The sequence below is a fragment of the Myotis nattereri genome, assembly GCF_964212035.1.
Source record: "Myotis nattereri genome assembly, chromosome: 1".
Taxonomy (NCBI): Eukaryota; Metazoa; Chordata; class Mammalia; order Chiroptera; family Vespertilionidae; genus Myotis; species Myotis nattereri.
In genome coordinates, this window is record NC_138075.1 from 72944660 (window position 1) to 72968493 (window position 23834).

General features: G+C 39.3%; 1 protein-coding gene across 1 annotated transcript in view; it reads left to right on the plus strand.

The window, feature by feature from the left end:
- Nucleotides 1-12923, plus strand: part of AQR (aquarius intron-binding spliceosomal factor) — a 95857-nt gene extending 82934 nt beyond the window's left edge. Inside the window, exons 31-35 of the mRNA XM_081107938.1 lie at nt 1700-1870; nt 4978-5063; nt 8714-8888; nt 11336-11449; nt 12465-12923. Coding sequence (XP_080964064.1) covers nt 1700-1870; nt 4978-5063; nt 8714-8888; nt 11336-11449; nt 12465-12794 — 876 coding nt within the window. The 3' untranslated portion in view covers nt 12795-12923. The remainder of the gene's footprint in view (nt 1-1699; nt 1871-4977; nt 5064-8713; nt 8889-11335; nt 11450-12464) is intronic.
- The last annotated feature ends 10911 nt before the right edge of the window (nt 12924-23834 follow it).

Here is a 23834-nt window from a genome sequence, read left to right on the forward strand (position 1 = left end):
ATGTTGGGTGAGAAAGAGATTATTAAGCTTGTTACCAGAAGCAAAAATCATAAAGAAAAATACTGGTTTGAGAAAAAAAATTATTTTCAACATTTAACAGACAACAGGTTGAAATCTGAATGTATATAAAACTCTTATAAATTGTTTTTGCTTTTTTAAAAATCAGCTCCCCCCCCCCAAAAAAAAAAGTGCAATAAGGACAAGAATATGCAATTCTCTCACACACACAAATATAGATTTATAGCAAGTACAAATCACTGGCACATATTTTTACCTCTGATCCTATATGTTCGGGTAGGTTTGGGGAAATTCGATACTCATGCAATGCTAGTAGGAAAGTAATTTGGTAGGTAGATTGTCAGTATGTGTTAAAAGCACAATGTTCTCACTTCTAGGAATTCTTCCTAAAAAACATTAGATGAATTTACAAAGGACTTATATGCTAAAATGTTTATTTTACCTTTTACTGTAAATTATTTTGGAAATTAGAAACAACCTAAATGTCTTATCAGTAGGAATTAATTATATTGTTACCTATTCCATATAATGAAATACTGAATTGCCACTAAGAATGACAACATTATAACCTGGTTTGCTGGCAGGAAAAATGTCTATGCTGCATTAAATGAAAAAAATCAAGTTATAAGTATATCTATAGTGTTCCATTTTATTTATAAAAAGGAACAGAAAAACAAACATATATATATTGGCAATCGGTACGAAAAGGCCTGGCAGCATTTACACCAAAAGATTCCTTTTACCTGTATGCTTAAATAAATGTAGTTTGCTCTTGATAAGAAATTGATAAGATTTACACGGCCATGCAGCTTCTTTTCCCTGCTGTCTTCCAAAGAACCAGAAGATTTAAGAGATAAGCTGTGTGAGTGTCACAAGTGTCACAGAATATAAATGGCTTTTTTGAAGGTCTTCCTGTAATTTTCCTATGGCCTGGACATGAAATGCAGCTTCTTGTCTTTCTTTTTTGATTTATATGTTATGCTTCTTTCTCCTTTTACCCTCTCCCCTCATCTCTTACTCCTTCCATCAGTCTCTCCTGACCTGCACTAAGCAGCCTGTGTGAGCTTCCTGACTTTCAGGCCCAAGGGAGCTCCTTTCTTCCAACTTTGACCAGTCCCTAGAGTCAGCCAGACTGACAAATATGAGGCCACATCCTCTTCCCACTTAACCTAGAGAACAAACACAAAACACAAAGATACTGTGAAGTATGAAGAAGGAAAAGCATGGTGTAAAAATGGAAGGTTGACTACAGTACTGCTGGATGTATGTGTTATTAGACTGGATCTTACACTGGCTTCTAAGCCAGTTGCCTCGCCCCTTTATGTTAATGTTTCTTTCCATAGCCATCGTTCCAGTACCCTGCAGCAGAAAATTATCTATCTGCATTGTGATTGTTGTGGTCCCAAAAGTATTAAGTTTTTAAGTTGGTAACTTTTATGATGTTTATTACAAATATATTGCAAATGTTAAAGGGTAACACTTAAAATATTCTACATTTATTTATCAATGTTAATCTAGGATAATGTTACTCATCAGTTTCATGTAAGGAGTTCACTTGTCCAAATTATTAACTCCTCACCGCTTGAAGTGTGATAAATGAACAAATTGTGCTAGTTGGTTAATTATATAAAATTGAAAGAAAAGAAAATAAATGCACAATCTGGTTATGTTTGCATTGCAGAATCTTGGAGAGGCAGAATATGTAGTGGCACTCTTTATGTACATGTGTTTACTTGGTTATCCTGCTGACAAGATCAGTATTCTAACAACTTATAATGGGCAAAAGCATCTTATTCGTGACATTATCAATAGACGATGTGGGAGCAATCCATTGATTGGAAGACCAAATAAGGTAATTTTATGAATATAATATGTACATTCTCTTATGATGTTGGTGGAAAGATGGAAAGATTTGTATTTATTATGAGTTATTTATATTGTCCCACTTCGTCTCTTTGCTATCTCCTTTTAAGATATGTGAGAAAATGCTGTCATAGGAACTATAAGTAATTCTCTGACAAACCTATCTGTCAGTGTTGTTGGTTTGCTTTGAACTTCTGTCTCAACTACCACACTGAAAATTTTTATAGATAGTGATCAGAAATAAATGTTTATAACATGTTTGCTGGCAAAAGGATGAATAATAAAATTAGATTATTTAGGTATTATTAGAGTAGAGATGGGAATTGTATCACTTTTTGTTTTATTTGCAAAAGTATAATTTGTTCTGTCTCTTTTTGTGTGTATATAAGGGAGTGTTTTTTTCTTGAAGATAAAGAATTGTGAAGTGCACCCAGACCTAGGATTTTTTTTTTAAAGGTTTTTATTTATTATGTGTAACATAAGCACAATTATTTAAAGTTAATAAATTTTTATTTGAGGAATTTCACATGTTGTGATTCCTTCCACTGCCTTAGTTCCTCCTGAGTTTGAGTCCTAACCCTTTTAAAGATAATTCTTACTCAATCCATAGTTACCACATCCATAGTCTTATATAACAGGAATATAGGATGATCATGTGATCACAACAAACTGTCTGGTCACTAGCAACCCAGAAGGATTAGCTAGACAGAACATCAGCAAGACTCCAGAGATCTCAGATAGCTATTTTAAAATCTTACTGATGGCTATTACAAAATCACATATAACTTGTGTTTTATTGATATTGGACAGTGCTGATCTAGGCAAAAAAAAATAAGTAAGGGCTCATAAAATGTTCCCAATAGGCCAAATGCTAACAGTGTAGCAGAAAGAAAACCTAGTGGGAAAAATGCTTTGTGGTCATGTCCACAGCAAATGAGATGTGGGGGAGTAATATACAAAAATAAATAAATATGCTTGATTTTATCAATAAAGGGTTGAAAATTGGAAAGAATAACCAAACAAATATATTAGTAATGATGAGGTTAGGACTGTGGTCACTGTATAAAAGCTCTTTCACCTTTTCTTGGAAATAATCCAAAAGTAAGAGGAAAATGGGAGGAAGAGAAGACAGACTCCGTTTTTAGTGAGATAACACAGGGTGACAAAAATCATGAAGGAAATGGGGGGAAGAAGGGAATTTAGGGGACTGGTCTTGAAAGTGCCTGTAAGTGTGCACTTCATGAAGGTGAGTGGCATTCTCTGAAGTCTAAGAGCCACAACCCTGTTTCTGAACAACGGATTCAGGGATTGGGGTGAGCAGACGCCTTCCTGGTCCCAGATTGGTTCAAAGAAACCTCTCGGTGAACTGTATGTGCCATAGCTTTATTTGCAAATAGACTGTCTCTATAGTAGCAGAAGAAAAGAGAACCTTTGGTTGTGACAAAAAAAAAAAAAATACAGCCTTTAAAACACAATCCTGCTTACCCCACCCTAATCACTCGCATAATAAGTGGGTAAGGAAACCCACTTACTCAGTGGTGAAATAGGGGGGAAGCGGAAACTAGCACAAGCTCAGTTTATACAGGAAAAAAATCAGGTAAAGAGCATCAAAACATACTAATTGACAAGATACATGTTCCAGAAAAAAACAGGTTGGCCTGGAACAGATGAAATTTTGAATACACATTTAGCTTTGGATTTTAAAGTACTTTAATGAAGTAACCGTATCTGAGAGGGAGGGCTACAAAGTAGAGAATTAAAGAACTCGGCAAGAGACAAAATATGAAATGGAAGAAAATAAAACAAAATTATTGAAATGAAGACAAAATTGAAAGGACTGCGGAGAGGACTAGACACTCCATAAGGGGTATAGACAGTCAAAATTGAGAAGCTAATAACTTTGAGATGTAGGAAGTTTTGAAATAGAAGAAACTCAATATCTGAGTTCTTTTATTTATAAAAACAGAAAAACTTAATTCAAATAATAAAGACAGTTACTCCCTGCCATTGCAAGATGAAAGTAGCATGGCTCCAGGTTAGGGGGACTTGGTGATGTAGTCAGAGACCAAGTTTCATTTCATCCTTCTGCCAGCCATTCTCATTTGAGACAAGCCCTCCACATGGTAAGGATGGCAACAGGATTTCCTAATATAGCATCCACACACAAGAGCAAAGCACTTGAATTCAGAATATATGAACTTCTGTAAAAGTCACTGTTAAATGAAGACAACCCAATACTAAATTGGCAAGTGTATTGAGGTAAAAAAGTATGAACTTTAATGTACACAACACATGATGAGTCTCAGAAACATATGCTGAGTGAAAGAACTTAGGCAAAAAAGTACATAGTGTATGATTTCATTTTAATGGAATTCTAGAACTGGTTTAAAAAAAATGTGTAGTGACAGAAAACAGCTCAGTGGTTGCCTGGAGTGGGGAATGCAGATTTGACAACAAGGGGCCTGAGGTCTTGGCAAGTTTGGTTGTGGCAGTGGTTTAAGGGAGTATATATTGTCAGGATATATCAAATTGCACACTTAAATGAGTGCATTTTACTGTATGTCAATTATACCTCTGTGAAGCTGACTTAAAAAGAAATGTTAACTTCCAAAGATAGGACTATGATTGTAATTTTTACAGAATAAGCATTTAAACTTCTTGTTGAATTAATGAAAAAGGTAAATGCTTGGGTGCCAACATTAGACGGAAACCTCCCTGAATTTCCTTAGTTGTACATGTATTTTCAAACTGAACAATAAGTACTATGAAGATTATTTATTTTTTGATAGAGGAATGCTATAGATGAAAACTAGGAATGTGTTAAATAATAAGTGAGCACACTTAAGTTATATTGCTGGGCATCAAACCAGGATACCAGATAATGAGCTAAACACAGTGCCTGCTTTCATGGAATTGAGTAGTTTAGTAGGGGAAGACTGTGAATGAGTAACATAGGAACATAGCCATCTGGTTACTGTGGATTATTTCATAGTTCATGTTCATTAATTCATCTTTTGAATGCCAAGTATATGGTCATGTTTACTTTGGATTGATTATTTTAAGTATGCCATATTTACCATTTTTTTTTCTTTCTAGGTGACAACTGTTGACAGATTTCAAGGTCAACAGAATGATTATATTCTTCTTTCTCTAGTACGAACCAGGGCAGTGGGCCATCTGAGGTGCGTAAGGAAAAACTGTCATAATGTCATTGACCTTTACTCTCTGCTTCAGTTTTAAACTCCTGTGGCTGAGTAGTTTTACTTTTTTTAAATTTAAAGTATAATGAATTGTTAGGACAGCGTTGGTGCTGTGTGTTGGAGTGTGAGAATGGATCTGTCAGAAATTAAAAGAAGTAAAGTGGCACAAGCGTCTCTTCAGAATGACTTCATCACAGGATCTCTGGTGTTTCCACACAGTCTCCCAGCTTCAGGGTTAGAGGATAAAGGAACCATTTGTTCTCTCAGGATTAAGAATTGTCAAAACAAACAATAATCTATTTTTGTCACTTATTGTGATGTACTTATGTGCTAGAGATTTATGGGAATAATGTCTTCTTATTACAAAGCAGCTGTTTAATTTTATATAAACCTTCATCTCATATGATTTAATAGCAAAACTATACGGAGAGTTCATTTTATTATTTTATTTTGTAGATTAAAGAGAAAATTCTCGAAGCTCTCCTAGTGTAATCAGTAAGTCAAGCTCTGTTTGGAGCTTAGCCCAGTGGTCAGGTTCCATTCGACTGATAACTTTATGTAAGAGTAAGCAAAGATAGAATGCTTTAAGAAATTGTTTGAAGACTGTAGCATTCTAAAATACAGTTTATTTTTGTTTATTTACTTGTCAAGCAAGTATTTGGAGACTAACTTCTCTAAAAAGCAGTTCCTTTTCCGCAGTGAGAGTTACAGCTGGCTGCTCTCTGAATGGGGCATCATTACGATTTATATAATTAAATCTCGTAAAAACTCAGTGTGAGTGCATGAGCGCTGCTTCCTCTCCTCCCCACCTTTTTTCTTACTCTGTAGTGCTTTGTCTTTTCTAGATTCCCATGACTTTAGCTCTCTGCTATTTTTTTGCTTGACTTTTCTAGAAACTTAAACACAAAATAGATGATGATGATGATGATGATGATGATGATAAAATGCTTATTATAAATGAAAGGTTAAAAAAGAACCTGATTTTGGTATTGTCTAATATCAAGATTTTTCTAAGCAAAAATATCATTATCCACGTAATCAGTCTTCTTTATTTGCCAAAATTTGCTCTTGAATGTCCAGCTTCTTCATCAAGGGTTCTGGTGATGGTTCGGGTGTAGTTAGATTATACAGGGGAAATTTAATTTAAGTATTATTTATGATTCCAATTATGTAAATTCCCTAGGTACCTTAGCTAGGATTTTACCAAACCTTTCTTGGATATTTTGGTTCACAGAGATAATCTTTCATATCTTTCTTTTTCTAATATTTTGTTTTTTTACGTTTCAAGAGATCAAGGAAACCTACTTCCTTCTTATTTCTCTTTTAAATAATAGCTTTATTGAGATAGAATTCATATACTATACAACTCACATATTTTAAGTGTACAAGCCTGTGATTTTTAGCATATTAATTAATGGAGTTATGCAGCTATCTTCACAATCAGTTAAGGTCATTTTCATCACAAGAAACCCTGTACTTACCAGCAGTCACTCCCTTCTCTCCCCAGGTCCTCGGCGACCACTATCCTCCTTTCTGTCCTAGATTTACCTATTCTAGGCACTTCGTTTAAATGGAATCGCTTGGCATAATGTGTTCAAGGTTCATTCCTGTTGTACCATGTATGAATACCTCATTCCTTTTTATTGTCAAATAACATTCCATTGTGTGGATATATCACATTTCATTGATCATTTATCAGTTGATGGATATTTGGGGTTTTTCTTCTTTGTGGCCATTTATGAATAATGCTGCTATGAACATTCATGTACCAGGTTTTGTGTGGACATGTTTTCCTTTCTCTTGGGTGTAGTTACCTAAGTCATGTGTAACTCTGCGTTTAACCCTTTCTGTTTCCCTGTGCCGGTCATATTGCCTTTGCCCACATCTTTTTCATCCAGGGTAGACTCTTTAGGAGATGGTAGGAGCCAGATTATTCTGCTTTAATTCCAGAAACGTGTCTTAGGACACTGTGGACCCGTTCAGAAGCCAGAGTAGTGAGACATTTCTAGTCCCTTTCCCAACATTTGTTGTTCTTGTCCCCACCTGACTTCAATAGCCCAGGTACCAGTAGAAATGCTGGGGACCTGCTCAGTGCAGAGCAGTGAGACTGTCACTTCCTGTGTTGTCCTCCTAAGGGTCCGTCAGAACGACAGCCTGTTGTTGAACAGTGTTTCTGCCCAGCCTTGTTTGGGGGACTGAAAGCAGGTGGTGATCTCATTGCCCTGAGTTCAAGATACAGCTCCAAGGAATCCTGTCTGCTCACTTACTTTTCTGACTGGTAGTTTGTCATGCTCATAGTGTTTGGTCATTCATTATAAATTCTTTCAAGTCAGTCTATTACTTGGCAGTGTGCTGGGTTCTGAGTCTGTATAAATAATTCTAATATTCGTGATCTCTACCCTCTTGGAGCTTAGAGTCCAGTTGGGGAGACACTGAGCATATCCTTAGCAGGTGCCCACACCTGCATCTGCAGAGGATCTTAGTGTAACACTCCTGCACAGGGAGATGAGGCTTGCAAAGCCGCTTTGCTGCACTGCAGCCCTGAGGACGAGAGCACAGTTCCTCCAAGGGGCCAGGTCAGGGCTGCTGTAGCCTGGATCTGTGCTCTGCCTAGAGTGGAGAGCCTTCTGGGTGTGAAGGGGACACCAGAACGTTATGGGAAGGGATATGTTTTCTCCTACCTAAGTGAACACCTCGTAGTTTTGTGTAGTGGGGGGATGGGAGAATCCCTGGTTATTATATGATCTTACCAGACTTTATTATTATTCATGAAAGTCTTCTTTTTTGTAAAATACAAATCCAAATAGATATGTAAGAGCATCTCCAGAAAAACTGTCCTCTGTATTTGAAACTAAAATTATCTTTTTTTTTTTTTTACTAAAACACATACTAAAGTTAGACTTAATGGATATCACTCTTTTTATAAATTGATTTGACTCAAATAAAGTTTTAAAAGCATATATTCCCTTTAAAAGATAAAGAAAACTGATATAATTCATTAGATAGGCATATGTGTAGTTGTGTCATTCAATTTAGCCATTTTATTACTGTTTATATGAACCCCGAATACTTACTTTAGGCCAAAACTGTTTCGAACTCACATTGAGCCCAGGTACTAGAGTAATACATGAAAAAAGACATGGTATTATGTGGTGTTATACCATGTCATCATACTATATATGATTATATTTGTAATTATTATTACAAATAAGTATAAAACTGGTGAGAATTACCCAGGAAGTAAAATTTCACTTTGAGGAGCATTGGAGTTTGTAGGTGAAGAAATGGAGGAAGGTTGGTGCGGATTGACTTACTACTGGTGACTGACAACTGAACTATATCATAATACCAATGTAGCTACTTGGATCTTTTTAGTTAGTGCATCAGTTATTTTGTGATCTCTCCCAAAAGAAGAAGCCAACGCATAGATTAGCGATAAAGCATTAACTTTGTACTTGGTTTACTAGTCACATAACATTGATTAACTTCATGTTTATTAAGTTTTGAAGAAACTTAACTTTTTATGACACAGCTTAATAGGAATATTTAGTAGAATAGGTAAGAAAAATTTAAAAAGCTACATAAATGTGTTGTTAATCTTGATGTATGTTAATTTTGTTTGTTTCCCAAAGGGATGTTCGTCGCTTAGTGGTGGCCATGTCTCGAGCCAGACTTGGACTTTATATCTTCGCCAGAGTATCCCTCTTCCAAAACTGTTTCGAACTCACTCCAGCTTTCAGCCAGCTCACAGCCCGCCCACTTCATTTGCATATAATTCCAACGGAACCTTTCCCAACCTGTAGAAAGGTAGGACTTCTTCATTCTATTGAGCTGTATTCTCTTATGGATGATTACATTAGGTAGGAACATGATCAGACAGATCTTCCAATTACGTACTAATTTAAGAGTGTTGCTTGCATTAAGGAACTAAATTAGATTTTCTATATAAAAACAATATATGCCAACATTTATTGAGTACTCATCATGTATCAAGCAATTAGTTATTTATGCACATTATTTTATTTCATCTCAGTAACAGCCCTGCTCAGGAGGTTTTCTTATTAACCCAATTTTACGCATGAGGAAATTGAGGATTAGAGAAGTAGTTTGGCTGTGCATCTAGTAGATGAAGAATTCGAGATTTGAAAACCCAGGCAGGCTGACTCCAGAGTCCATGTTCATAGTCATTGTGTAGCTTTGTAAGGAGAACTTAACAGAGTAATAAATAGTTTAGCTCTTGGAGAAGACTTAAGAAACTTACATTCTGGGAAAATGTGGGAGGGAGCAGCACATACATATATACTTAACAAACAGTTATACTCAGAGAAATACCACTCCCTCCTCATTCATCCCTGCTTCCGGTTTCCTCTTCCTCCTCCTTTCTTCCCTTTCTTCTCCTCTCCCCCCATAAAAGCAATCTCTTTAGTTTTTGGTTTATTCTTTATATATTACCTTGGCACAAAGGAACAGATACCTGTTTATTTTCTTTCTTACATGAAGGTAAGCATACTATATAGACTTGGGCTTTGCCTTTACATTTAATGAAATGTCTTGGAGATCCATTGGAATTTAAACAAAACTTTTAAATGTTTACAGTACATTTTTCTTCCCTCTTAGAGAAAAAACAAGATTAAATTCTGTGTGTGTGTTTTATAATAATGCTAAGTACTTTCCAAAAAGGTAAAGAGATGCTGCTGTAGAGGAATTGGAGAGACCGGTGGAGATATGATGGGGGTGGGGTCATGTAAAGCCTTGAGTGTCAATCTCTGAAGTTTGGACACAGTCCTGTAGCGCTGAGGTTCTCCATCTGTTGTGGGCTAATGATTAGCAGAGATTCCTGACAAGAGGTCTGGGGCAGAGCCTCTGTGTCTTGGGGTTGAAAGGATTCCCCAGGTGCTTTGAATCCCAAGGGCTGCAGGGACATACCTGGTGAAAACTGGGAGTGCAGTTCAGGCAATATGAATGAGCAGAAGTGTAGAAACTGGTGCTTTGCACAGCACCATGGATTCAAGACTGGGGACTGAGGTCAGATAGCATCTCCCCATGCTCTGCTCAAGAGGCTGTGGGGATGGGCAGTGAGGGCTGAGCAGCTAGCACTGCCTCCCAGAAGAGGCAGCTCCCCAGCAAAGCCACCTGAAAATAAGCAAACGGATCAAAACAGAAAAACTTCCTGTTTTGAAGGCAGTGTTGTGGTTGTAGCAGCATGGGAGTCTCTGCACACACATGCTGTGACCATTGCAAAAAGTGACCATTAGCAAAAGAACACCTGCTGACATGCGAGCCTGCCACCCTGCCGAATTCTGGGAATGCTACTTAATGTACTGAGTATTTCTAACTTTATGTGTCTTAAATGATTTGCCACTTTTATTTAAGTCACTTTTATTTATTTATTTCTTGATAAAAGTTTTTTACCTTTATGGTTTTCGGAATTTTTCCTATATAAGAAAGGGAAGACTTTGTATGATTGATTATAAATAGGAAAGTTGTTCATCTTTATTCTAGTATGGCTTAGGAAGAAGTGCAAATTTTGTACTTTCCTGCACAAATAGAAAGCATTGTTTCTGAGATTGTGGTCAGATACTGCTCCACTTGAAGCACCTCATTTTACCTCAGACACTGAATGAATATCTCTGGGGCCAGGCCCAGGCCTCTGATTGAACATTCTCCCCCAGGTGCTCCTGATAGACACACAACGCTGACACTTTAGCTACTGTTTGCCAGCATCTCTTACTATATATGCATTCTTTATTAGTAAAAATTCCTTCTGAATGTTCACCTTCATGACTGACAGTCCAGATATTGTTAGCTTCTCATTGTAAATGTTAGCTTCTTACTTTTTAGAAAAACATCAGTAGGAAGAACAGTTTTAACATTTTCTTTCAGAATAATCTTGAGAATTGCCTTTGGAGCATATACAGTATGAGGAACCATTACTTTAGACTTTGGTGATTTTTCTCTCCAAATGATTGCTCTCTCTTTTTTTTCTACATTAGTTGGTGGACCAAAACTCACATTGGACTTACGAGCCTGAAATTGTATTAAAAGCTAGTGACTCTTGGCTCCCTCCTGATCTCTACATTTTCTACATTTAAATGGAATCACTCTTTTTCCTTCTTTATTCGATTCTCACACTTACATCTTTGTGTCCTCTAAACCCAATAGTACTTACACATAAAACAGAGAGATGGGCTCCTATTGGAATGCTAGCTTTTAGTGTTTTTCACTATATTTAACTTCCTTTTTGTCTTTTCTAGAATGGAGAGAGGCCATCTCATGAAGTACAAGTAATAAAGAATATGCCCCAAATGGCAAACTTTGTGTACAACATGTATATGCACCTGATACAGACCACCCATCACTATCATCAGGTGAGTTTTCTCAGCACTAACTTAGTTTTCTTCTTACTAAAGAATCTTCTCTGTTGCAGAATATATCATTTTTTTAAAAAAAATTAAGTGTAGCTGGTTTATAATATTATATTAGTTATATTAGTTTCAGATGTACAATATAGTGATTTTGCATTTTTATACCTTACAATGTGATCACCCCACTAATTTAGGAATCACTGTGCAGCATTATCACAGTATTATTGACTGTATTCCTTTCACTTTAGAATAAATCTTTAAATACGTGATTCCTTGTAGAAAACCAACTAAACCAAAATGGGTTGTTATTATTCATGTAACATCCATACTTTCAAAACATCTTTATGTAGATATAATTTAGCATGCAACAAAAGCCACTTATTTAAAGTATACAGTATGATGTTCTGACACATGTATATACCTGTGAAACCATCTTCACAGTCAGAATAATGAACATATTTATTATCCCCCAAAGTGTCCTCATGCCTCTTGGTAAGCCCTCTCATTTTTCACTAATCCCTTTCCCACCTGTTCCAGCAACCAGGCCCAGCATCTAGAGCTGCTCCAGTGTTTGGGTGGGACAGAGTCTGGTACCTTCCCCCTCCCTGCCATGGCTTTCTCCCTGCCCCTCACAGGGCTCCTTGATCAAAGTTGGCCCTTCTCGCCTTGGTGTGTTAATCAGTCCTAATCAGCCGCTGTTTTTCCAGAAGTGTGACAGCAAATCCCTTTGCTAAAAAATCTAATAGGTTTTCATATTATTTTCCTCTCTAGAGAATTAATACGTATTTTGATCATTTGTGATATCCATGTTGGCATATTTAGCAAAACGTAGGCCATTGTCATCAGAGCTGTTTCATCTGTAAAATGAAATGGCCAGCATTGTTCTGGAGAACTTAAGAGTGAACAGTATTTATTAGGAAGATAATAATGTTAATGTGAGAGCTTAACTTTATAAGCCAATTCTTTTTACTTGAGTTCATTTATACTGATATTTTCCTTTTCTTTATTTTTTTATTAGACGTTATTGCAGTTACCACCTGCTATGGTAGAGGAAAGTGAGGAAGTTCAAAGCCAGGAAACAGAAATGGAAACAGAAGAAGAGGGCATGCCTACTCAGGCTGACATCCCCTGTCTAACAGATGCCAGTGTCAGTCACGAACTGTTAGCCTCTCAGACAGAGGCCACCCCCGGTGAGATGGAGGCCACCTCTGGTCAGGCAGAGACTGGTTCCAGCCCAGAAGCCACCTCCGCTGTCTCCGAAGTCACTGCTGCTGCCGCTGGCCCCGAGGCTGTGCCCACAGAGGCTGGCACCCAGCAAGATGCCACATCTGCCCCAGAGACTAACTAGCCAATGCTAGCCTTTCTTAGGGAGGACATTTCATCTGTAAAGTCAAAGTAAAGTTATTTTTTGTATTTTGTATCTGCCTTTGCCATTTTAAAGGTAATAATGTTCAGTCCTTATTTTTGTTAACTGATACCAGTGTTTGTTCTTCTTGGATATATTTTTTAAAATGTATGTATATGAACAACTCCATTTCAGTTCAATCAGGGGGGCAAATAATCATTCCTTTGATACTTTTCTCATTAATTGAGTGTATCTTTAATCATACCTACATTAAAAGAATTTTCTATAGAATATATAGGACATATTTTACACTTTTAGTGAACTTCTATAAAAAAGAAAAAGACAGAATGCACTGGAAATAATCATAAATGCCCCTAAGCAAGTGTTGAAATTGGGGGGGCGGGGGGGGGAAATAGTTCTATCATAGTATGAGATGCTCAACTTGTTTTGTTTTGTTTTGTTTTTAACCGTTCTGCCTTGACATAAAGGCATTAACAACCATAGCTTACAGGTTTCTCAAATCCATTGAAGAGGTTACATGTATTATTTCCTTCCTAAAAATTTGTTAATGGATCAACATCACCTAGAGCAGCGGTTCTCAAACTGTGGGTTGTGACCCCTTTGGTGGTCGAACGACCCTTTCACAGGGGTCGCCTAAGACCATCCTGCATATCAGATATTTACATTATGATTCATAACAGTAGCAACATTACAGTTATGAAGTAGCAACAAAAATAATTTTATGGTTGGGTCACAACATGAGGAACTGTATTTAAAGGGCCAGAAGGTTGAGAACCACTGACCTAGAGTGTCTGTTTCTTCTTGGGGCCACTCCCAACCTAATGAATAAGAATCTCAGGTGAGGGCCCAGGAATGTGTCCTAGAGCAGGTGCTCTGGATGTTTGAGTTGCTGGCAGAGTGGCATCAGATAAGGCTGGGGAGGCTGAGCCAGGTTAGTCATTTAGCTAAGCAAGAATGTGGCAACTCCACCTGGGCAGGAAGTCTGGGCAGTGAGAGCAGCGTGCCAAGGTTCTGCGTCTCCTGCCTGGCTTAGTTCTTTTGGTGGATAACCAGCCACAAAGAGACCTTTAGGTATAATGTGCTCCAGTTCTGGGAGAGGAAAGAGACGCAGACCTTGCTACTCAAGCGTGGTTTGCAATCAGCAGCATCAGTGTCCATTGAAGGCATGTTAGAAATGCAGGCACTAGAGCAGCCGTGGGCAAACTACGGCCCGCGGGCCGGATCCGGCCCGTTTGAAATGAATAAAACTAAAAAAAAAAAAAAAAAAGACCGTACCCTTTTATGTAATGATGTTTACTTTGAATTTATATTAGTTCACACAAACACTCCATCCATGCTTTTGTTCCGGCCCTCCGGTCCAGTTTAAGAACCCATTGTGGCCCTCGAGTCAAAAAGTTTGCCCACCCCTGCACTAGAGTCTACCCCATACTTATTAAATTTGAATCTCCATTTCCACCAAGTCCCCAGGTGATTCATAAGCACTTTGTAGTTTGAGAAGCACTGTACTGAGAGTACTGTGCTGTCCTCACATGAATGAGGTAGAAGGATGATCTTGAAGGTAGAGTTACCTGAGAGTGACTAAAGTTTCCTGACAAGGACTTCTGCTTATAAGGTTCCTGCATGGGTGGCCAGAAAGGGTGAATATTTGTATATGTGGAGAGAGAAATTGCCCACTACTTCTCTCCCCCATTTTGACATCTGCTAGAGTGGCTAAAGGAGGCATTTCCCCCAAAGTATCTCCTCTACTACATGTACCTGTAGGTTTGACCATGTCCAAAGAACCTTGATGAAGTAAATAAGAACTACACGCAGCCATTGAAATGCTTCTGATCCTCCATCTTGAAGGAATGATCACTTCATTAGGAAATTAAACCCAGGAATCAGGCCAGGGAAGGGTATTTTTGAGTGACTAGTGTTTGCTCAGCTCTACCAGGGGGTGGTAGATGTGATTCACTCTCACAGTGTCTCATGCCTCGGAACTCTTGTGTAAATGTGGGTGAGGAAGGAAAATGGAAGTGGTGGGCTGATGAGGGGCATGAAATGAGGAGGAAACTGCCCTAGGAAGGTAGGTTGTCTGCTATCCAGTAAGGATTGAGCCAGGTAGCCTGTTAGATGTTGTCTCCGAGTATAAGAATTCGAAAGCAGGGGTTGCGGGCATCTGTGTGAGGACCAGCACCCGCAGAATTATTTTCATTGTAAACACATAGTATCAGGTGAATATCTAGTATCAGGCTAAGCAAGAGGGAAGGAGCTTTATGGTATTACTAGAGGCCCAGTGCATGAATTTGTGCACAGGCGAGGTCTGGCCGGCCCGCCCCGATCAGGGCCAATTGGGCCAGACTGACCAGGGGGAGGAACTGCACGTGGTTGGCGGGCCAACCCCTCCCCCAATCAGGGTTGGGGAGGCCAATCGGGGGCGGTGCTGGCCGGGAGAGGGGCCGTGGGCAGTTGGCCAGCCCCATCCAGTTGAATTCCCGGTCAGTCTCTTGGTTGAGGGGACAATTTGCATATTAGCCTTTTATTATATAGGATTGTCTCTCCTGAAAAAGAATGATTTTTCTCTCTACCCTTTAGGGATATGAACTATAATACCTGTGACCAAGATAAGCAAACTTTTATGCTACTTCCTCATTAAGTAAACTGTTTTCCAAACACTATAAATCACGGTCTAGCTGGATCACTATACCTTTTTTTTGCTTCTTGATTTCTTGTCGGACTCAAAAGGAAATTTAACTGGAAGATGGCTATGTCCTTTGCATTTGTCAAAGAAATTTTAAAAAGGATTGTGGTGGTGGGATTTGAAATATTTCAGATTGTGTTATCTCTGGAAAGGCCAATGAGTTGCAGTTAACTATAGAATTTTTAAGGAACTGAAGAGAACAGCTCTTATCATCATCATATATAATAAAAGGCTAATATGCAAATCGACCGAACAGCAGAACCACTGGTCACTATGATGCGCACTGACCACCAGGGGGCAGATGCTTAATGCAGGAGCTGCCCCCTGGTGGTTGGTGTGCTCCCATAGGGGGAGCGCCGCTCAGCCAGAAGCCAGGCTCACAGCTGGTGAGCACAGCAGTGGTGGGAGCCTCTCCCGCCTCCGTGGCAGCCCTAAGGACCCCTCGGGGGATGTCCACCTACCAGCTTAGGCCCGCTTCCTGAGAGGGTGCAGGCTGGGCTGAGGGACCCTCCCCCCCCACCCCCACCCCCACCCTCAGTGCACAAATGTCGTGCACCAGGCCTCTAGTCTATACTAATAAAAGGGTAATATGCTAATTAAACGGGATAGACTGGGCGTCTTCTGGACATCCTTCCTGACTAAGCCAGGGGTATGGCTGGCCTGCAAACTGCCCATGGCCCCTCTCCCAGGCTGGCCCCGCCCCCACCCCGGTCGGGGGTGTGGCCTGCAAACCCTCAGTAGCCCCAAGCCCAGGCCAGCCCCACTCCCCAGCGGTCACTGCCACCTCGATTAGGCGCCCCAAGCCCAGGCGGGCCCCATCCCCCAGCAGGGACCCCCACCCCAATCGGGAGCATGGCCGGCCTGCAAACTGCCACGGCCCCTCGCCCAGGCCAACCCCCAGTGGGGACCCCCCCACCCCGATCTGGGGCCCCTTCAGGGCAGGCCAGCCTGCCCCCACCCATGCACCAGGCCTCTATCCTATATAATAAAAGGGTAATATACAAATTGACCCTAACGGCAGAACGATCAGAACACCCTCTGGACCAGTCACTATGAGGCACACTGACCACCTCTTAGTCTCTTTCCTCAGCCGGCAGGCTCCAATTGCCTGATGGCCACCCGTGGCGGGGGTGGGGCGGTCGAGCAGGCGGGAACAGCCAACCTCTCGGTCCCTTCCCCCGGCCTTCAGGCACCGATCACACAATGGCAAATGGGGAACTGGGGGTGGGTGGCGTCAGGGGACAGGGCCTGCTGCGGGCAGCTGGGGAAGATGGCCTTGATTGCAGGCCAGGCCTACGGACCATACCCACACATGAATTTCATGCGCCAGGCCTCTAGTTTTAAATAATGAGGCTGAATCAAATGTTCTTAGCCAGGGTAGTAACTGTGAAGAGAGGGGTAGAATCCAAGTCTACAGGCCTAGGATATTTTTTGGTTTATTTACAAATCTGAGAGTTTTCTGTTTAATTTGGGGTAACTACAGACACAGGTACTCTTCGCCCGGAGACCACATTGGTGTTCCCGTTGCTCCTTCCTGTGTTTCATATCTGAATACGCAATGATTTGGACCCTATTTTTAAAAGCCAAAAAGATGCACGCACAGAGAATGAGCGTGAAATGAAGCAATTCAAGAATTTAGATTTTTTTTTTTTCCTGAAAAATGCTGAGTTAAGAAAGTTTATTACCAGAGATGAAAATAAATAGCTTCATTGGTTTGGGCAAATGAATGACAAGATCTAAACATTATCAGGTCTCTAGAAGTGATGATGAAAGTTGAGATATTTTGCTAGATCCTGGGAGAAACGGGCCATTTATGCTCCCATATAAAATGAGTGTTTTATGATCAGGAGACAGCATGATATTATAAAACAGACCTTGGACTCAGACCTGGCTCAAATTTTAACCTAATTTACTCATCAGCATTTGGGTTGACCTTGGAGTGGTTTTATAACCAGTCTAAGTCCCAGTTTCCTTTATGTACAAAATAAGGAAAAGATTTGTTTGTTCATGAGGTGATGTTCATGAAAACACCTGGCATCTAGGTGCTCGGTGAATACTAGTCGCTCTCTCTCCCCTTTTCCCTGAAGCTTTGAGACAATGTAGGATTTGCAACCAATCCTCTGATGTGGGTGCTTAGCTCTGCCCCTTTCCAGGGAGCATGGAGGAGGATGAAGAAGGGACATGGGTGGAATTGACCCTTGAGGATCAAGAATCATGCCCCCTGATTGGGAACCTGAGTAGGGCTGGCATGGCGTGGAGGGTGGTCTCTGGAACTAGAGTTCTGGCAGCACAGAGTAACGGGAGGGAAGGCATGACTTCCATCGTCCTGAGTCCTGTACGCCCTACCCCCAAATCGTTATATTGTTGCAGTTATTTAGTTTTGTGCCTTGAATGTGCTTTTTCTTTTTTATCTTGAAGCCCCTCAAATGGTATTTTTAGAGGTGTTTCTTCAATCAAATAAAGATTTCAAAGATTTTTTTTAAATGCTGACCCTTTTGCACCAGCCAATAGAGCAATTAAAGACAAGCATTGCCTTGCTTCCTGTGAAAAATGCTTGGCAGTTAGCCTTTGTAATTATGAAGCAATCATGTTAATAGATGTTTAAGAATAATACAGCTGGCACAGTACTGAGCCATGGATGGAGATGAGCACATGAGACCATTTCCCTTCATTCCTTGGTGCTCTTAGTGCCCAAGAAAGGGGTTCAATTCAGTGGGACCCAGAAGCTTTCGATGCTTTCGTTTTTCTTCCTAGGAACCAACCGGAGCTCAGTCCCAGAGCATGATTCACAGGCAGCATGGCTACTGCTGACTGACACTTGGCAGCTTCATTCAGTTGCTCTCTCCCTTTTGGCTTATACTTATTTCAGTGGCCACTTAAACTTTAGCATTTACACACAAATGTGGCGGATCCCACTATTTCTCAATATGTATTACAGGAAACACTTGTCTTGAAACATATTATGAAAATCATGCTTCACGGTCAAATAAGTTTAGGAAACAATGAATTATTATTTCCCTTTTGTCGAATCACAATGTATTGTTAGTTAATTAAAAGTTCTGAGAATTTCTGCTAGGAAAAGAAATCATGTTTAACTCAGCATTTCTCGAACTTATTTGACCAGAGAACTTTAAAAAAAAAAAAAAAATAAGACACGTTAGAGAGCTAGCTCCACAGAACACAGGTTGGAAACGAATACTTTTACAGAAGCAATTGAACTCTGATTGCTTCTTAGAATATTAAGGGGTCGTAATATGCCATCCTAAAATATGCCACTTTGGCATAAAGATTATTTTGAGTTGAAGGCAATTGAGAAGCAATAGATGCAGGAAGAATGGCATAGACTTTCCCTTGTAAAGGTGTCCCCTCTGGTCCTCCTCACTGGGAACAGATGGCACTGAGATGAGCCTACATTAAAAAACCCTTACCCAACATAACCCTTCTTTCCCATCGGTTTCCCCATATATTCACTTTTCCGCGACTCACCCCCTCTAGAAGCCCACCCCCCTTTCCTTTGCCTATTTACTTCACAACTTATCACTCTTTGTCAAAACGGTACATAAGCTTCCAAGTCTTCCTGCTTCTTTTGACTTTTCTTTCCTGTGTAGCCCCCATGGAAGTAAAATTTAAAATATCAATTAAATTTTCTTTTATAAACTTGACCATTTTGTTTTGTGTTTTTTTTCTTCTGGTTTTTAGTTCAGCCATTTACAAGTCTGTATGCTTTTTTTCCTGTTCATCTGTCTTTTATGAGTTTAATTCACAGGCCCCAGCCACGGACGTTAAGGTAGAGAGAAAGTTTTTCCTCGCCTTAAAAAAAAAAAAAAAAAGACTAATACACCTTTTTAAAGGTGCTTATATCACTGTATTTTCATTGCCCTTTTTTCTAGCAGCACCTTCCCGTGCTGGTTTCTTCTGTTCTCCAGGGGCTGAAGCAACACAGCCGAAGAAGAAACTAGAGATGATTTGTGCAGTATGTCATATTGTATTGTAATGTGTTCAGTGTCATGTGGTATAAATGCAGCATCCCGAAAATGCAAATGAATAAAAGTTCGATCAATGTACCATGACATTTCTTCATGTGAGTCTCCGACAAAAAGGTCACTGAGCATTCTTTGTTTTACTTTTAATTTTAGACTTCAGTGTTTCATGTTAGGCTCTTTTCATTTCTTACCATAAAGGTTTAAATGTTTGTTTCCTTTGAGAAGTTTAAGTTTCAAAAGGGAAAGGAATGGCCAATAGGGATGGGCCAGAAATAATAGAAAAAATTAAGGCAAGTATAAAGCAATGAAGAAAATTGCCCTTTATAAGGATGTTTAACATAGAGGACCCCAGAAGTTGCCTCACATGAAACATTGGATTTTCTGGGTTGATCTTCAGAGATGACCATCTCCACGATCCCCTCTCCACCTTTATCTTACATTATTGTACACTCATCTCACACATTTCTTCTTGCAGTAAGTCTTGAGTGAAAGAATCTTAATGTTAGCCACTTCTTGGGAGATGCCCTGAGTAATATTAAATTCTCGTTTGAGAAACCGATTTTATTGACATTTTTCAAAAAGTAAAGAGTTCTGGATAGGAAGTGGTCATATAAAATACTGCCTTTTTCTTCTTTAGTTCATGGTCCATTTGGCCATTTGGGGGCAGGGATCCTTCTGGTTTTTAATTGAGTTCTTTACAGATAAAGGTGCTTATTATATCACTGTATTTTCATTGCCCCTTTTTCCAGCAGCACCTTCCAGTGCTACTTTCTTCTGTCCCCAGACTGCCCCAAGAATAGTGGTGGAGCAGGAGACCTGGTTAATTTGCATTTTATTTTGCTGGTTGACTACTTTTCACAGAAGTGAATTGAGTTAAATATGATAAAAAGCTGGGAAATGCCTTTGAAATGACCTACTTCGTGTGCAGTCATAGACTATCAAGCACCTCCTGTATGTTTGACAGGAAACAACGCCAGAAATTGCCCCATTGATTCCTGGATGAGAACACTGAAGCACGGACGGTTTGCCTAGGACCGCGCTCGGCAAACTGCGGCTCGCGAGCCACATGCGCTCTTTGGCCCCTTGAGTGTGGCCACGAAGTTTCAATCGCACTGGACGTGCGCGCCCGCACGTGGTATTTTGTGGAAGAGCCACACTCAAGGGACCGCAGTTTGCCGACCACTGGGATAACACAGTCGATTGAACCGGGACTAGACCCGCCATCTACTTTTCAGGCAAATCCCTTACCATTGCTGTTCTTTAAACTTACTTACTTGAGACAAAGTATAAAGAGCCATACTTAACTGCGCGCATGATCCTACCGAGGAATTCCTCCCAAGGTTAGAATACCAGAGAGGAGACTACCTTGCCAGAATCAGAACAGGAAATAAGAGGTCTCTGGAAAGTATGCTTCAATGTTTACAGTGTTTAGACTTATGGGTGAAAGCCAAATTAATACTTGCTTTTGGTTTGAAAAAGGTCTGAGGAACATAATGGAAGGGTCTCTAGTAAATAGTACTTAAGCTATGTCTCCAAAATGCTAGTTAATTATCCTAAAGCCATTTGATTTTTAAGAAAAGGTTAAATACCAATAGTTTTTAAAGAGTCTAATATATAATAAGGGGAAAGATAGGATTTGCCAAAACTTGCACTTTAAATTATCATTATACATCCAACTGGTTCAGCCTCCCAATTTAACTACTTATCACAAATCTAGCATTAGCACATTTGGGAGTTAAAATGAACATTGAGTTCAGGTTCTCGGGAGTAAAATCTACTTTTAAAACAACTGAAAGTAATCAATTGTGATACATTTTTTAGAGGCTACCACTGCACTTTTGATCTAGTTGAACTCATTAAAGAAATGGTGGGCTCCTCTGAGCAAGCAGAGAATGTGTCTCCTCTGCAGAAATATAGTCCTAGCTTTGATGAGAAGTCATGACTGTCAGCTGGCATTGATACTTCAATTGATCAGGTGGTTCTCTTAAATTGCCATAATACTATTAACATTGGGCATGGGAAGTGAACTTACAGCCCTAGCCAGTTTGGTTCAGTGGATAGAGTGTTCACCTGCAGGCCAAAGGGTCCTGGGTTCAATTCCGGTCAAGGGCATGTACTTTGGTTGCAGGCTCCTCCCCAGCCCGGGCCTGGTCAGGGCTCATGCGGAAGGCAACTATTCGATATGTTTCTCTCACATTAATGTTTCTCTCTGTCTTTTCCTCTCTCTTCCACTCTCCCTAAAAATCAATGAAAAAATATCCTCCGGTGAGAATTAACAAAAACACAACCAAAAACAATGATAGGGATTACCTGGCTAGTTTGAAATGTTGAAGGCAGGTGAAATGAATGCAAAGTTCTCTTGGTGCTCTCAGACAGATTAATGTATCAGCTACGAGGAGTTCTGAATTAGCGGGACCCCGCATGAGCAGGAGGTGCTACATCTCAGTAGGCACTTAGGGATCCTGACTGATACACTTGATAATATATTGTATGAAATGTTCACATTTATTTTTAGAACAAAATGGCACTAGAAGAAGAGTATTTTGTGTGTGAAATATATAGACTCTTGGTTCCAATGTCAACCATGTGTGACCACTTTTTTCTGTTAATTTTTTACTGGAATATATTAAACATACAGAAAAGTATACAAGTCATAGGTGAACAACTCAATAAATTTTTATAAAGTGAATACAGTAATATAATTATCACCCAAATCAAGAAATACAACATTGCCAGATCTCCAGAAGTTTCCTGTTGGGCCCCTACTGGCCATTCCCTGCCAAAAGAAAGATCCCCCTTTTCTGTCATGAATAGTTATTCCTGTTTTTGAGCTTTATGTAAATGGAATCATACAGACTATACTTTTTGTGTGTTTCCTTAAATAGATATTTCTGTGTAATGTGAGGTAGGGACCAAGATTAACTGAGCACTATTAATTAGAAGACCATCTTTTTTTTTAACATATATATTTTTTTATTGATTTCAAAGAGGAAGGGAGAGGGAAAAAGAGATAGTAACATCAATGATGAGAGAGAATCATTGATCAAAGGCCTCTTGCACACTCCCTACTGGGGATTGAGCCTGCAACCCAGGCATGTGTCCTTGACTGGAATCGAACCTGGGACCCTTCAGTCCGCAGGCTGACGTTCTATCCCCTGAGCCAAACCAACTAGGACTAGAAGACCATCCTTTACCTTACTGTCCTGTAGTGTCACTTTTGTCATAAATCAAGTATATGTGTGGGGTGTATTTCTGGAATTGTTTCATTGGTATATTTTTTCTATTCTTGTACCAACATTTCACTGTTTTAATTACTATAACTTTATAATAAATCTTGATATCTGGTTGTTTAATCTTGTAGCTATATTCTTCAAGATATTGGCTATCCTTAGTCTTTGTATAAATTTTAGAATCATCCTGTCAATTCCACCAAAAAAAAAATTCTTTTTAACTTTCTGAGATTTTTATTTGAATTGTATTGACTCTACAGATCAATTTTATGAAAATTGCTATCTTTACAATCTAGGAATATATCTCTTCATTTACTTAGGTCTTTTTAATTTCAATAATGTATAGTTTTCTATATAAAACCTTGACCATCTTTTGTTAAATTTATTCTTAGGTATTTGATCTTTTTATGCTATTGTAAATGATACTTTTAATTACACTAAAAGTATAGAAATGTAGCCGAAACCGGTTTGGCTCAGTGGATAGAGCGTCGGCCTGCGGACTGAAAGGTCCCAGGTTCGATTACGGTCAAGGGCATGTACCTGGGTTGCGGGCATATCCCCAGTGGGAGATGTGCAGGAGGCAGCTGATTGATGTTTCTCTCTCATCGATGTTTCTAACTCTCTATCCCTCTCCCTTCCTCTCTGTAAAAAATCAATAAAATATATTTTTAAAAAAAAGTATAGAAATGTAATATATTTTTGTATATTGGTATATAGCGATCTTGAATTCACTTATAGTTTGTAGATTCTTTTGGGTTTTCTACATACATAATTACGTCATCTATGAATAATGGTAGCTTTATTTCTTCTTCTTCAATCTTTATACTTTTATTTCTTTTTTAATCTATATGTCTTTATTTCCCTTTTCTGCTTTATTGACCTATTGAGAGCCTCCAGCACAATGTTGAAAAGAGGCAGTCACGTTAAATATCTTTGTATTTTCCCAATCTTAAGAGCAAAGCTTTCAAAATTTCGCCATTAAGTATAGGTTTGCTGTGAGTTTTTGTGATACTCTATTAGAAAACCATTTGATTTTAAGCAAAGTTGGGACAGGTTAAACAACAATAGTTTTAAAAGAGTGTAATATACAAAGGGAAAGATATGATTTATCAAGACTTGCACTTTAAAT